General features: G+C 34.0%; 1 protein-coding gene across 2 annotated transcripts in view; it reads left to right on the top strand.

Moving 5' to 3' along the window:
* PPP1R9A (protein phosphatase 1 regulatory subunit 9A) overlaps positions 1-14,266 on the top strand; it is a 107,641-nt gene that overhangs the window by 59,111 nt on the left and 34,264 nt on the right. For both annotated transcript variants that reach the window (XM_087945405.1, XM_087945404.1), the window contains exons 6-12: positions 957-1,089; positions 1,580-1,726; positions 2,231-2,284; positions 4,256-4,485; positions 5,306-5,402; positions 5,660-5,831; positions 12,385-12,542. In XM_087945405.1, the coding sequence (XP_087801531.1) occupies positions 957-1,089; positions 1,580-1,726; positions 2,231-2,284; positions 4,256-4,485; positions 5,306-5,402; positions 5,660-5,831; positions 12,385-12,542 (991 nt within the window). The remainder of the gene's footprint in view (positions 1-956; positions 1,090-1,579; positions 1,727-2,230; positions 2,285-4,255; positions 4,486-5,305; positions 5,403-5,659; positions 5,832-12,384; positions 12,543-14,266) is intronic.

The following is a 14,266-nucleotide window of genomic DNA, read 5'->3' as shown; positions in this document are numbered from 1 at the left end:
GTGACAACATTTGGGGGCTCTGAAACCAGCTCCCAAATGTTATGGCCATTTGTGGCAGTCACCCTGACTACAATTTATGATGGTTTTGCTGAAAACTGGCAAACCTCCCCCCCCCACCATATTTCATAGTGAAAAATGGCTTTCCTTTATGACTTTGTTTAATGATTGCCACACAAAAAAGATAATAAAATTGGTCCTGGTAACATGATGACCTGCTAAATGACATAATTGCCAGGCTCAGTTATGGTCATAACTCGAGGATTACGTTTACTGTGTAAAAACAGTTTTCTAATTTTGATGGGCATGCAAACAACCTCAGGATTAGAAAGGTAAGTGAAAACTACGTACTCTTTTGTTCCTGTTTTGGGATGTATCTTTGTGTGCAGCTTCTTGCATGGTCCTTTAGCCCTATATGCCATTTTGAATGTTGTTATTCAAAGTGTTGTTTCAACAGTTTCTCCTTTACTGCATAGAACAGTCAGATACAGCTATCCAGTTAAAAGGGCTTTGACCTCTTAATACAGTCACTATTCTTTTCAAAAAAAGTCCATAGTCCTAAACCATTAAGGAAAAAAAAATACACAAATTGATATACTAAAGGTATATCATGTGCTCACTAAAGGTACTTAAATTTGCAGATAGTAGTGGCACCTCTGCTGCTTAAGAGAATCTAATTTGTAAATTTGTTCTGCATCAAGAATGTAAATGATTTGCTATCCCTCATTTAAAACAAATTCAGTATAACTCAGTAGCAAACAACAATGCAGTGTAAAATATCTTCTTTAAACAAAAGGTTTGGGCTTTGATTATGCCGTATTTGATAAAGTGAATATTAGTCCACAAATGTTTAAAGCATATTAGTTGTAAGATGTTCCACTATTGTTTTCTATACGTGGATATTTAGTAACCAAGAGAAGAGGGGAGAAATTATCCTTGTTCATTTATGTTCTCCTCAGGTTTATAATAGGCAGAGAAAAAGCAGGACAAGTAAGTGAAGTGGGTAAATTGATTAAACAGACCATAGAGTATCACCAGCGCCAGAGAGGCCACCATTATGCACATTATGAAGCAGATGATGATGACGACGAGGTATCCTGTTCATTCCTTCCTTATTTATTTATATTTTATTCTTTCTACTTTAACATTTTTGGTAGTTGCAACTGGAAATAATACCTTCTTCCAAAGTTGACTATTTTACTATTTTCTGATTCTTTTTTGAAGTCAAAAATTGAGAATCCAGGATTAATTATTTTTAAAAGCTTCTAGCTTTCACTCTAGTGACCATTGCAAAAAAGAAGAGGTAGGGATCCCCAATCTTGAAGCATATAAATGAATAATTCACACTTAGGTAATAAAGTTATTGTGAAGTAATATTAAGAATTGCTTTACTTCTCATCTAGAACTGTTCTAGAAGGCTCCACATTCCTTACAGATTTTCTGATTTTATTTGCTGTTAATTGTTTAGATTTACTTGTCTGGCGATTTTTATTTTTTTTTTGGCAGTAAAACCAATTTACAATTAAAGTATTTTAAAATTTGTTTAAAACAAATTGTTAATAAAAATGAATTGAATTCCAAGACAGAGGAATATGCTACTGACGAAGATGAAGACTTTGGGGCAGCATATCCAAGAGGCCAAAAAACTGTTCACTTCATTGAATGTCCTGAAAATAATGACATGCTTTCTCCAGAAGAAATAGAGAGATTGGCTGAAAAATTTAGAGAGGTAAGCTAGAGAATTAGAAGTAGATAGAAATGATAAAAGCTTGTATTCGGGAATCTATGAAATGCATCATCTAGTCGTGATGCATTTCATAGATTCTTCCAGGTTTTGCTGCTTCTTTAGAACATGTCTGCTTAAACAATTGCACTAATATTTTTAGAGAATTAATATGTACTAGAAAATTTAAATCTGGTCTGGCTAAAAAACTGAAATGACATATATATTAAATCTTTAAGGAGAAATGACTTCACTAGGCATATCCTAATCTTATATTTAGAGAGACTAGCTAGCAAGACCTTTTCTTTAATTAGGTTGCATAGACTGAGTTATTTTTCAGATTAGATATTTTAATTTATCTTCTTCTGCAACGCAGTGTTCCCACTGCAAGTGCAACAAACCTGAGATAGACAGACATATCTCACAAGACGCATGCATGCACAAATATATGTATATAAGAATAATGGCATTTGCAGCTGACTTGTTTGCTTTGTGGTTTTGCATTTTTAGTTGCAAATCCAGTATGCAGTTACAGGAACAGAGGTTAAGCAGCTAAAAAGAAAGGTAAGGATGGTTACCACCATCAAATGACAATATTCCTACTTTCAGATGGATTAAAGGGGAGGCAAAGAAAAGTTCTTTTCAGAAAGAAATGACAAGAAAAAGTAATAGCCTTAGCTGATTTAGGAGAAATTGTGTTATAGAAACAAGAAGGCCAAATTAAGCCCCAAAATGTCTAAGTGGACATTTATTGAGTTTTGCTCTGTTTTATTATCTTTTTTTTTTTTTTGCCATAGCTATAGAATGAATCACAGCTGTTGTTAAGTTAGTAACACAGTTGTTAAGACAATCTGGCTGCCCCATTGATTTTGCTTGCCAGGAGGTGGCAAAATGTGACTCTGGGACACTGCAACCATACTGAGTAAGTTGCCAAGCTTCTGAATTGACTATGGGGATGCTGTAATTGTTGTAAGTGCCATAAGTCACTTTTTCCAATGAGTTTGTAACTTCAACTGGTCACTAAATGAACTGTTGTAAGTCTAGGACTACCTGTATTCGAACCTCTGTGAGCTGCAGATATTATTATTACTGCAATATTACTAATTACTGCATCCACATGCTACATTTTTATTTCTTTCCCTATCAAAATCATTAACACCCTGAAAGGAAATTATAAAGCATTTGTTTATTTTTGTATTTAAAAAAAACATGTATGTTTTTAAATATATTATTTTGTCATTTAACAAGAGACTTTTAAATCACTTTAATAATCCATGTTACTTCTAAACTGCTTTAGGAGACTTTAATTTTTCCTGCTTTGATCAAATATTACATTTTAGAATCAAACCCATGTCAATTTATCTATCTTGATGAACATCCAGATGTCTTTATGTTATTATCTTTGATTTTATATTTAAATTCAGAATGAAACCACAATGTTTATAGCATTTGAATTGTGCCCAATAATTTTTGGAGCTCTAATTTTAAATGTATTCACACATCTCTTATAATTCTGTAATTTCTTTAGAAGCAAATGCTAGACATGAAATTACTGTTAAAAATAAATTGTTCCTTAGTGTGAAAGAACATAGAATTGGAACAACATCATACATAACATACAAAATGCTTTGAACCTAGTATTAATGTAGTAAATGTAGTAGGCCTGAAGTTAAGACCACAATTGAGGCCCACATTTCTGTTGTTAAGTGAGACATTTTTAAAGTGAGTTTTGCTCTATTTTATGAGATTTCTTGCCACAGTTGTTAAGTGAATCACAGCAGTTGATAAGTTAGTAGCCTAGTTGTTAAGTGAATCTGGGTTCCCCATTGACTTTGCTTGTCAAAAGGTTGCAAAAGGTGATCATGTGACCTTGGAACATTGCAATGATCATAAATTGAACCAGTTGCCAAGGATCTGAATTTTGATCACATCATCATGGGGATGCTGCAAAGGTGGTAACTTTGAAAAATAGTCATGCCACATTTTTCAGTACCGTTGTAACTTTAAATGGTCACTAAACATTGAGGACTACCTGTACATCAAATTTAATTTCCTTAATAACTGTTATCAATAGTTTTCATAAATGTTTCTTTAAGCACTTACATGCTATATTTTTAACTACAGACATCTACGTAGTGCATGAGTAAATAGGCATAAAGTAGTACTGTTAACATGGTATCAGCAAACTTCATCAAGCATTTATTTCTAAAAGTTTTGGAACTATAACTTTAAAAAAATTCTCAGTTGCAATGGTCAGTGGGAATCTGAGAGTTTTAATATCAATAAACTGGAGGCCAACAGATTGCTGAAGATTATTTGTTTGTTTGTTTGTTTGTTTATTTATTTATTTGGTTTAATAAACCTGTTTCATTCCAAATATTTTGGAACTGTAATTGTCAACTGAAGTCTGCAGAACTAAAAAAACATGAGGGGGAACTGTTCTAATTATTGTTATTCTACACAATAGTAGACATATTCCCAACCTTCTTTCCAAGTCAATTAACCTGCATAAATCTGTAACTTAATTTACTCCAGCTGGAGATTGCTGAAAATGAGAAACTCAGATGGCAGGTGGAAAGGAATTTACTTCAGCAGAGCATTAAGGAAAACAAGGAAAGGATGGCGAAAATTGAGTCTTATTGGGTTGAAGCACAGACTCTGTGTCATAATGTAAATGACCACTTGAAAGATTCACAGGACCAATATCAGGCCTTAGAGAAGAAATATAACAAAGCTAAGAAAGTGATTAAGGATTTTCAACAAAGGTAAGCTATATCCTTGTGCTTAGTCAGGAACCAGACTGTATAAGGAGAAGCAGAGAACAATATAACTGTTAAGCTTGATTGAGGGAATGACTAATTCGGATCTTGGCTCAGCTATGAATTATATGGTTGACTTTGGGCAGCCCTAGCCCTCTGCCTAATTTTCAGGGGGTTTGTGAATGTAATATGAGGTTATACCATATATGTGGCACCCTAAGCTTCTAGAAAAAAGGCTGAATATTAACTGTTCTGTGAGACATTTCACCTGATAACATTTGTAAGGTTATAGCTAAGAGATTTTAAAATGAAGAACAGATTGGGATATAAACATCCAAATTTGATTGATCAAATAGTGCCTGTATGCTTAAAGCCTTCTAAAATGTATATGACCATTTAAGCTAAATTTACAAATTTATACAATATACCAAACAGGTTGATATATAGCTTTTGAAATATTTAAACATATTCTAAATGATTAACACTAACTGAAAATTTAATGCATTTATATCACAACTTTCCTGTGGAGCAACTGTACGACATACTTTTAATAACATTGATTTTCCTTCGTTGTTTTCTGATAGTGCTAATTAACCATTTTTCATAAAGGATAATCTGAAATGCTATTTCAGTGCACTCAGTAAACAAACAAATACCTTTCCACCTTTTATTGTTCCGTAGTTATTATAAGATTAGTATTAAACTTCTTTATCAGCAGAAATTCTCTGAGAAACTACAAACTAAAGTACACTGCTTCAGCAAGTTGATTCAGTATTTATCACCATTCAAAGATTGCTCTAACCAGTAAATATGTTTTTCCCTAAAGAGAACTTGAGTATATCCAGTACCATGATGATGACAAGAAAAAAATTGAAGATCTGGAAAAAGATCACTTTCTTGAAGTTCAACATTTACAAACTCGGGTAAAAAACTTTGTGACTTTTATTTATTTTGGAAGCATTATTAATTTGTTATAATTTAGATACAAAGGGCAGATTATACATATTTTAAATAAATGACAACATTGTAGTACTATAAGGCATGGAGATTATCCCTGCATTAAAACAGGGACTTAAAGCAACCCTCATGAACTGAAGTATTGATAGATGTTTTGTTTATTTGCCTCAAGAAAGCGAAATGTCACAAATCCTTTCCTAACAGTTGCATATATTTCTTTCAGATTAGAGGACTTGAAGCAGAAGTGTTGAGGCTGCTGAGGCAAAATGAGTCTCAGATAAACAACAATAACAGCATTTTTGAACCACAGTCTTCTGTTGAAGACTCTTCAAAAGGAGATACAACAGAAAAGCTTGATGGAATGGAAATATCTGGCCTGGCTACCTTAGATCAAGGTTTGTCTGAATCTGAATCAGATGAGGGTCTTGTTACTACTGTGTGATACAATCTTGGAATGATTATTTTCAGAATGTAATAAATGTTTTGCTGAACATGTCAAATAATGTTATATAAAAAATACCTGTAAGGTGTATAACTGCATTTTTTTGTTTGATTTTATATCTGATTTGTTTTCTCTATTATGTTAATGAACACATTAACAAAGAGTTTGCAGACTCTTATATGTTTTACATTTCTTATTCCAAGGTGGAAAATGCAGTGACTTATGTATTTGTAAAAATAAACCAAAGACTTGTGGAACAATATAGACACCTGTGTGTTTATGTGTGCAGAGCAGGGGTGGACATCTCTATTTGGGCAAGGAATCGTACATGACATGAATTTCTCTTTCTATTATGTTGAAAATACTGGGTTGTAAACTGGCTAGAGTTTGGTTCAAGATCAGCAACTATATAAATGTTTTAAATAAATAAAAAACATTTATCATATAATAGTCAGCTGCAAAAGAGCAAAGGGAGCCTTTAGTAGCATTGTTTATATAGTCACTCCAGTGTAGAAACAGATGGAAGAGAGGTATGGCTGCATTTAATTTATAGCAACAAACCCAAGTATAGGTGTATTTAATTTAAAAAATGGTGGAGTCAGACTCTAGAAGATAAAAAAATAAGATACCGCTGATTTTCAGTGTAGTTTTGGCAGATCCAGAATTACAGATTGACAGAGTTGGAAGGGACCATGTAGTCCAACCCCCCAAAGCAGGAAACCCTATGCCATTTCTGACAAATGGCAGTCCAATCTCTTCTTGAAAGTCTCAAGTGATGGAGCTCCTATAGAATTAAATCTATAATCTAAAGATTTACCTGTATTCCCATACACACATGAACTTTAGGTTGTATAAATGCTATCCCATTTATATAATTAATACTTGTAGTGAAAGCACCTTTTTCATTTACATAAACCAAATTTTTCTAGAGTAAAGTAGCTATTTGGTAATGTGTTTCAGATAGAAAATAGGTTTTCTGACTGTCATTGTATATATTAGCTTTTTTAAAATCTCTTTTTAGAAGATATTTATATTTTAAAGATAGGGTATAACAGGATATTGGCTAATAGGTCTCCTGTGCATGTTTGCAGAAGGAACTTTAAAGGGGGTTGATCCTGATAAGGTGTTTGGTAAGTTTTTTTCTAGAGCACATGATCTAATGTTCAGTGTAGAAGTATGTCCATTATGACAGCTGATGTAATACGTCTCCTGTCTGCTAGAGCTTTCCACTAGTGTTATAAATGTGTAATGGATGCTTAATTATGGGATCATATCCTTATCCCATAATACTCATAAGTAGTGTGGCAAAATAAATAATGTGAAAACATATGTTGTAGATCCATTCCATTTGGCTGTTGCACATTTATATATGTACTTCATAGCCTGTACAACCTTGTGAACATGTTTTGTTATACCCACTCATATGCTGGTTAAATATATGTATGCAGACATGACTTCTGACTTCTTGCTATTTCCTGATCAAAAAGTTGGTTTCCATTTCGGAAATCAACATTGTAGAAAGATGACACTGCTATGCTAACCAGTGTTTTGTAATAAAACATCCTGATCTTTATGTGATTAAATATTGCGAAGAGTCATTATCAAATGCATAGGATCAGACTCTTGATACATTAACCATATTGCCAGTATACAGAATGCTACAACTATACATCACCAAAAGTATGAAATGCTTTTTAGGAAAGAACTGCACACAATCAAGAGTCTTTTTTCAACCTTGCCTAACTCTGTGGGGCTTCCTGAGTCATATCATGATATAACTAAGGTAAAAGGCAGTTATTGCAAGAGCAACTTCTTTAAATATATAAAATTCAAACTATATAATTCCTCTTTTGTCCAGAAGGAATACATTTTATAAAGTTTTCTATTAGAATTGCCAGTTGGCACTTTTTCCATGTAGATAAAAATATTGTCCTCTAACCTGTCTAAGGTTAGAAACAAAAGAAGATGTTCATTAAAAGAAGTTTTGATTTTTACTTCAGAGAAAAAGGAAAGTATAGGATATAGAGTTTCTATTGATCATTTGTTACATAGAGGATTCTTTTAAATTTGAGTCTATAACCACATTCATATAGGTTGGCTTTGTCAGACTTAAGTAAATAATTAAGTAAGGTATAGAAGAAGGCTTCAGTCAAGTCATTTACCTTTTAACTGCATTGATATCACTTTTTAATGCTTCTACATACCTGCCCTGTTCAGTAAATCAGAATAAGTTTCATCTTCCATTAAACTTGACAGTTTATAACATAGGAATTCAGCTAGCAAATTCATATTTCATTGGTTAAATGATATACAGAAGTCTTTCTTTTGCTTTTCAATATTATGAGCAAACAAAGTGAAAATGCTTCTTGGCAAGACATTTCTTCAAAAATATAATAGTGATAGGGCACTGAGAAAGTGTCTTATTGTATATAGCTAAAAATAAAGATACAATTGATTCAAGCTTAAGTCTTGATAACTCTATCCAAATAGTTTTCTTGGCAGCCTTATTCAAGTGGTTTTCATTGCCTTTTTATCAATAGGCCTTGACTTTCCAAGTGGTTCCCCATCCAAGTACTAAGTAGGACATAACCTACTTAGCCTCTGAGGGCCATAAAGCTCATATAAGTACTTATGCCTTACCTTAGATATAAAATGTTAGCATGAATTACAATACAATATACCCATGCCACTAAAGCCTAAAGTTGGACAATTCAATTATGTTCCTATTATTGCTTTGTTTCATAAATTTTGAAAAAATCTTTTGTATTGGAAATAAAGAATATGATAAGTCATATGATAAGACAAGATTAAAACTTGTCTTGTTGATGTAAAGTCTTTCCTAAGTGCAACTATATTTTCCATTATAGCATTGTTGGGGGCAATATGCTGACTCTGTAAACCGCTTTGAGAGAGTTGTAGAGCACTATAAAGCGGTATATGAGTCTAAGTGCTATTGCTATTATAACAAATACTTTCATTATGATTTTTGGTAATTTCCCCCACTTTTACAGCACCAGTTGGGAAAGACTATTGTACTCATATTATATATACATATAAGTGTACATGTACACATATACATACACACACACACACACACACACACACACATATGTATATATGGTATTGTGAAACATTTATGGTTATGTTGATTGGGTGTATTTTGTGTCAAGGTTTGCTTTGTGCTTGTGTGGTTGATACCTATGAAAAGCACTGAGTAAATAAGTTAATAAGACAAAACCCAGCACACTTTACCTCTAGTTAATCCACTGAGTTTCTGCTCTGCTTTTGCGTGCTAATAGTCTTCTCACACTCTGAACTGGTTGCTATCAAGTATGCTTGGGATCTAATCCTCCATCCCATATTTAAAAAGATTCAATCCATGGCTTTTCTGCACAGAATGAAAGAAGGAGATATTTTATCAGATATCAAAACTTTCAGCCAGCCCTGGTTGAAGTGAGATGCATTTTGTGACAAATCTTAAGAAGAAGGTTTGAGGAGAAGAAAAATATTTCTCTTCGACTTATACAGTAGTTGCATCAGAGTAAGATGCAAGCAACCAAAACAGCTCCAATGTTAGGTCAAGAAGTTTGTTTTTAGATTCATCAGCTCACAAGAATTTTTCCAGACTGTTTGTCTTTCCTTGAGAAGCGCTTGTTATAGTCCTAAGTATTTGGTCTTCCATTTACTTCCTTCCTGTTTGGAGTCCAAGTTGCAATATTTCTTAACTGCCCCTACTGGGGCCTCTTTGCTTTCAGTCATTGATTCCACCACAAACCAAAGTGGAGAAAATTAGATTTTGATTTCATATATTTACATAAGTACTTTGAAATGCATATAAATGCATGTATATATCAAAAAATTATCCGGACCTGAGGAGCATGCCAGGGTCAAAGAATCAAAACTAAAATGTGGAATGTGGGCAAAAATTTCATATTACATAACTTGAAACAATTCACAATTCCACTGTTCACAGTTCTCAGTTCATATTTGTTGAGCATTTCAAAATTAACATGGAGAAAAAATAATGTGTTGGTTTCTTACATTACTTTTTTGGTATTGCTAGCCACAACCTCACAGTTCTGCTCTATAAATCTATAGGACTTTGAAACATTAATTCTAGGATAGGGAGAGGAATCCATTGACTATGAGAGACAAGTTGATGCCATCTTCAAAATCTGAATCTTATAGGTCTCCCATGCTCCCATTCTCTAACATCCTTGGAGCTGAACTATATCTTCTCTTACTTTTTTTTTTTGCCTGCCTGCCTGCCTATCTATATATATAGTCATCTATGTATCTGTCTGTCTGTTTCTCTCTCTCTTGTCTGTCATCCATTTATTTATCTATCTATCTATCTATCTATCTATCTATCTATCTATCTATCTATCTATCTATCTATCTCATCATAAAATAAAATAATAAAATAAATAAATAAAACATTACCAGGCTTGCAACCAATTAAAACAAAGTTAAAACATTAAATAATAAAGTAATAAATACTAACATTAATATTATTTAAAGTTAACAAAGATTGCAAGGAAAGGAACAAGATGCACAGAGTAGAGCAGGGGTGTCAAACTCGCATTGTCATGGCAGCGTCACATGACATATTGGGACTTTCCCCTGCCCTTTGCTAAACCAGGTGGGGGCAGGGCCAGCATGTGACTTATCCAGCCCATGGGCATCGAGGTTGATATCCCTGGGGTAGAGCATAGAGGTGGTTACATTACTTATTGCTGTGTGGAAAATAATTCTGTGTAAGCCGTATGCTTAAAAATCCATATTTATTTTTTATAGCACTCCTGTTTTAATTCTGCAGCTAAATATACTTTTAGAATATCAGCACTGATAAGGAAGGGAAAGGAAAGTGAATAATTGATGGAAGAAAGAAAGAACACAGTACTGAAGGAAAATATGCTTTTCATTACTTTTTTGGGGTGTCACTTTAAAAATTTGCTTTTCGTCACTTCTATTCTTTATTTATTCTTGTATTAAATAAAAAACAACCCCAGACTTGAATGGGATTACCTAACACAATAACCAATCTCCAAACCAAACTAGCTCTATAGCAATATATGACTATTTCATAGCCCAAATTATCACTTTTTTTTTGCTTTGCTTTGTCATTAAAATAACTAGTCATGTGGTTATCATTACATGCTCATTGATACCTACATTTACTAATTAATTCTGTCAATAAGGCTTGGGAGTTTGCAAAAAAAGTAAAAATGACCTAGAATGAACCTAAAACACTTTTTATAGAAGTTAGTTCCTGAATCTCTTGGATAAATGAAGAAAAATACTGTATCTACTGTTGCTGTCACCCTTTCTTCAAAAGAGGCTAATGAAAAGTTATCTTGAAAAATAGTCTTTGATTTTGAGTTTTCTGAAACCTAACATACTTACTGCTCAAGAATACAGTACTTCCTAATATCCAAATACTCACTAATCAACAGCCACTTAGGTTTGGGAGAAATGTGGATATTAGTGACATGCTCAAACTATATTTACTACATTTTCTGTGTTTTTTACTTTTTCCCCAGTAGAAACCAAAATAAAAGTATCCTATCATATAAAGAGCAACTATACAAATGATATAAGAGTCATTTGAGAAAGAAGGTGGAATCTGGGCATTTTCAGGGAACTTTTAATCCCAATTTAAATTGGCCTGATATCTCTCTTTGGAAGAAAAGCTTTCATCTGAAACTTCCATGCAAATTTGAGTTGCAATGGGAAGCCAACTTATTAGTTGCTTTAATTTTATTTATTTTATCCCACTGTTATTTTTAAAAATTATTCAAGACACAAACATATCCAACACAACTTCCTCCTATTTTCCTCACAACAATAGCCCGTTATTGTATGGTAGGTAGGGCTGAGACAGAGCGTGACTGGCCTAAAGTCAGCCAGCTGGCTTTCATGGATAACATGAGACTTGAATTCAGTCTCCCACTTTTCGTGCTTTAACAACTAGACCAAACTAAATAAATAAAAATCAATTTAATGAATTATAAGAACAATAGGGGGGATGCCCTAGTATCTAGAGTGGTTTACATTTCTTAGAATACAAATAATCATTCATTGTCTTCCACTCTGGAATAAACTAAGCTAAACAACATTTCTCTGGAAAAATACCTATCTAAATTACATTTTTATCACCAAGGATTTAGCATATGTTAATTTTTAAATAAAAACTTATTCTTTAGCTTTTCAAAAACCATCAGGATGTCTCAACATTTTCTAGCACAGTTTTAATTTCCGTGCAACAAATGATGAATTCACTTTGATGACCATGTGCAAAGACAAATTACTTCCTCTATATCAGGGGTCTCCAACCTCGGCGGCGACTTTAAGTCTGGTGGACTTCAACTCCCAGAATTCCCCAGCTTGTCGAGGTTGGAGACTCCTGCTCTATATCACTAAAATATTGTTCATTCTGTGCATCTTATCATGTAGGATATTCCTGAGTATTGAGACAGTTGAGTGTTGTTGTTTTTTCCCAAAAGATTTCAATGAAGCAGTCCCTGAAACAGAAAGATTGGATTCTAAAGCTGTGAAAACTCGTTTGCAGCTTTCAGTGAAAAACAAAAGGTCACGGCCAATGCGAACAAGACTTGATGACAGCATCAGCTCCACAGATGGAGAAGACAGTCTTGAAAGAAAGGTGAGTATATTACTATGACAAACATTACTTGTTATTTTGCTCAACTTTCACTGTCATGGCAATACAGGTGGTCGTCATCTTACAATAGTTCATTTAGTGACTGTTTGAAGTCACAAAACCACTGAAAAAAAGTGACATGATAATTTTTATACTTACGACCGTTGCACCAATCCCCATGGTTACATGATCACAGAAAACAGATAATCAGAGTTGGAAGGGACCTTGTAGGTCATCTAGTCCAACCCCCTGCCCAAGCAGGAGCCCCTACACCATTTCTGACAAATGGCAGTCCAATCTCTTCTTGAAAGTCTCAAGTGATAGCGCTCCCACAACTTCCAGGGCAAGCTGTTCCATTGGTTAATTGTTCTCACTTTCAGAAAGTTTCTCCTTATTTCCAGGTTAAATCTCTCCTTGTTCAGTTTCTACCCATTATTCCTTATCTGGCCTACAGGTGCTTTAGAAAGTAGCTTGACCCCTTCCTTTCTGTGGCAGCCCCTCAAATATTGGAAGACTGCTATCATGTCTCCCCTGGTCCTTCTCTTTTCTAGACTAGCCATGCCCAGTTCCTGTAACCATTCTTTATATGTTTTAGTCTCCAATCCCCTAATCATCCTGGTTCCTCTTCTCTGCACTTTTTCTAGAGTCTTAACATCTTTTTTACAATGTAGTAATCAAAACTGGATGCAGTACTTTAGGTGTGGTCTTACTAAGGCTTTATCGAGTGGTATTAGTACCTCGCTTGATCTTGATTGTATCCCTCTGTGAATGCAATTTAGGATTGCATTAGCTTTTTTGGCTGCTGCTGCACACTGCTGCTTGGCACTGCTGCTCACAATTCAGATGCTTAGCAACTGATTCATATTTAAGATGGTTGAAGGGATGGTTGCTGGCTCAATGTTTTGGGACCTTCTGACAAACAAAGTCAATGGAGAAGCCAGAGTCACTTAATAACCGTGTTACTAACTTGAAAACTGCAGTAATTCATTTAACAACTGTATCAAGAAGGGTTATAAAATGGAGCAAAATGTTGTTAACTGTCTCGCTTAGCAACAGAAATAGCAATAGCAATAGCACTTAGACTTATATACTGCTTTATAGTGCTTTACAGCCCTCTCTAAATGGTTTACAGAGTCAGCATATTGCACACAACAATCTGGGTCCTCATTTTACCTACCTCGGAAGGATGTAAGGATGAGTCAGCCTTGAACCTGGTGAGATTCAAACTGCTAAATTGCAGGCAGCTGGTTGCAGTAGAAGTAGCTTACACTACTACACTCTAACCACTGCGCCACCAAGGCTCATGTTGGACTCCATTGTGGTCTTAAGTCAAGGATTACCTGAAGTGACTGAAATATGATGAAACTTTATATAGAAAAGTATTCCAATATGCATATGGAAAAATATTCCATTTTCTGTTTGAAGGTGAAACATACATTTCTTTGCAGTCATGCCAAGTTGTCTGAATTAAATTTATGTACATTGCAATATGCTTTTTTCCCTCCAGTCTTTGTAATATTATTAATTCTTATTAAATACTGCAAACAGGTAATTTAATAAGTAATTTTAAGGTGCACCAGTGCAAAAAAAGAAATGCAAATGCTGCAAAATAAAAAGTTAAAATAAAAGCAGACGTGGGCTGGAAAATATTCTTTAATAGTAATGGTTTTTAATTATTCAGAATAACTTGATTAGTTCCCAAATGCCTGAATCTGCTTCATAATCTC

Source organism: Notechis scutatus, chromosome Z (genome assembly GCF_049901735.1).
Source record: "Notechis scutatus isolate UNSWTSFEM ecotype Mainland chromosome Z, rNotScu1.2, whole genome shotgun sequence".
NCBI lineage: Eukaryota > Metazoa > Chordata > Lepidosauria > Squamata > Elapidae > Notechis > Notechis scutatus.
This window is presented reverse-complemented; position numbering and strand designations above follow the sequence as displayed.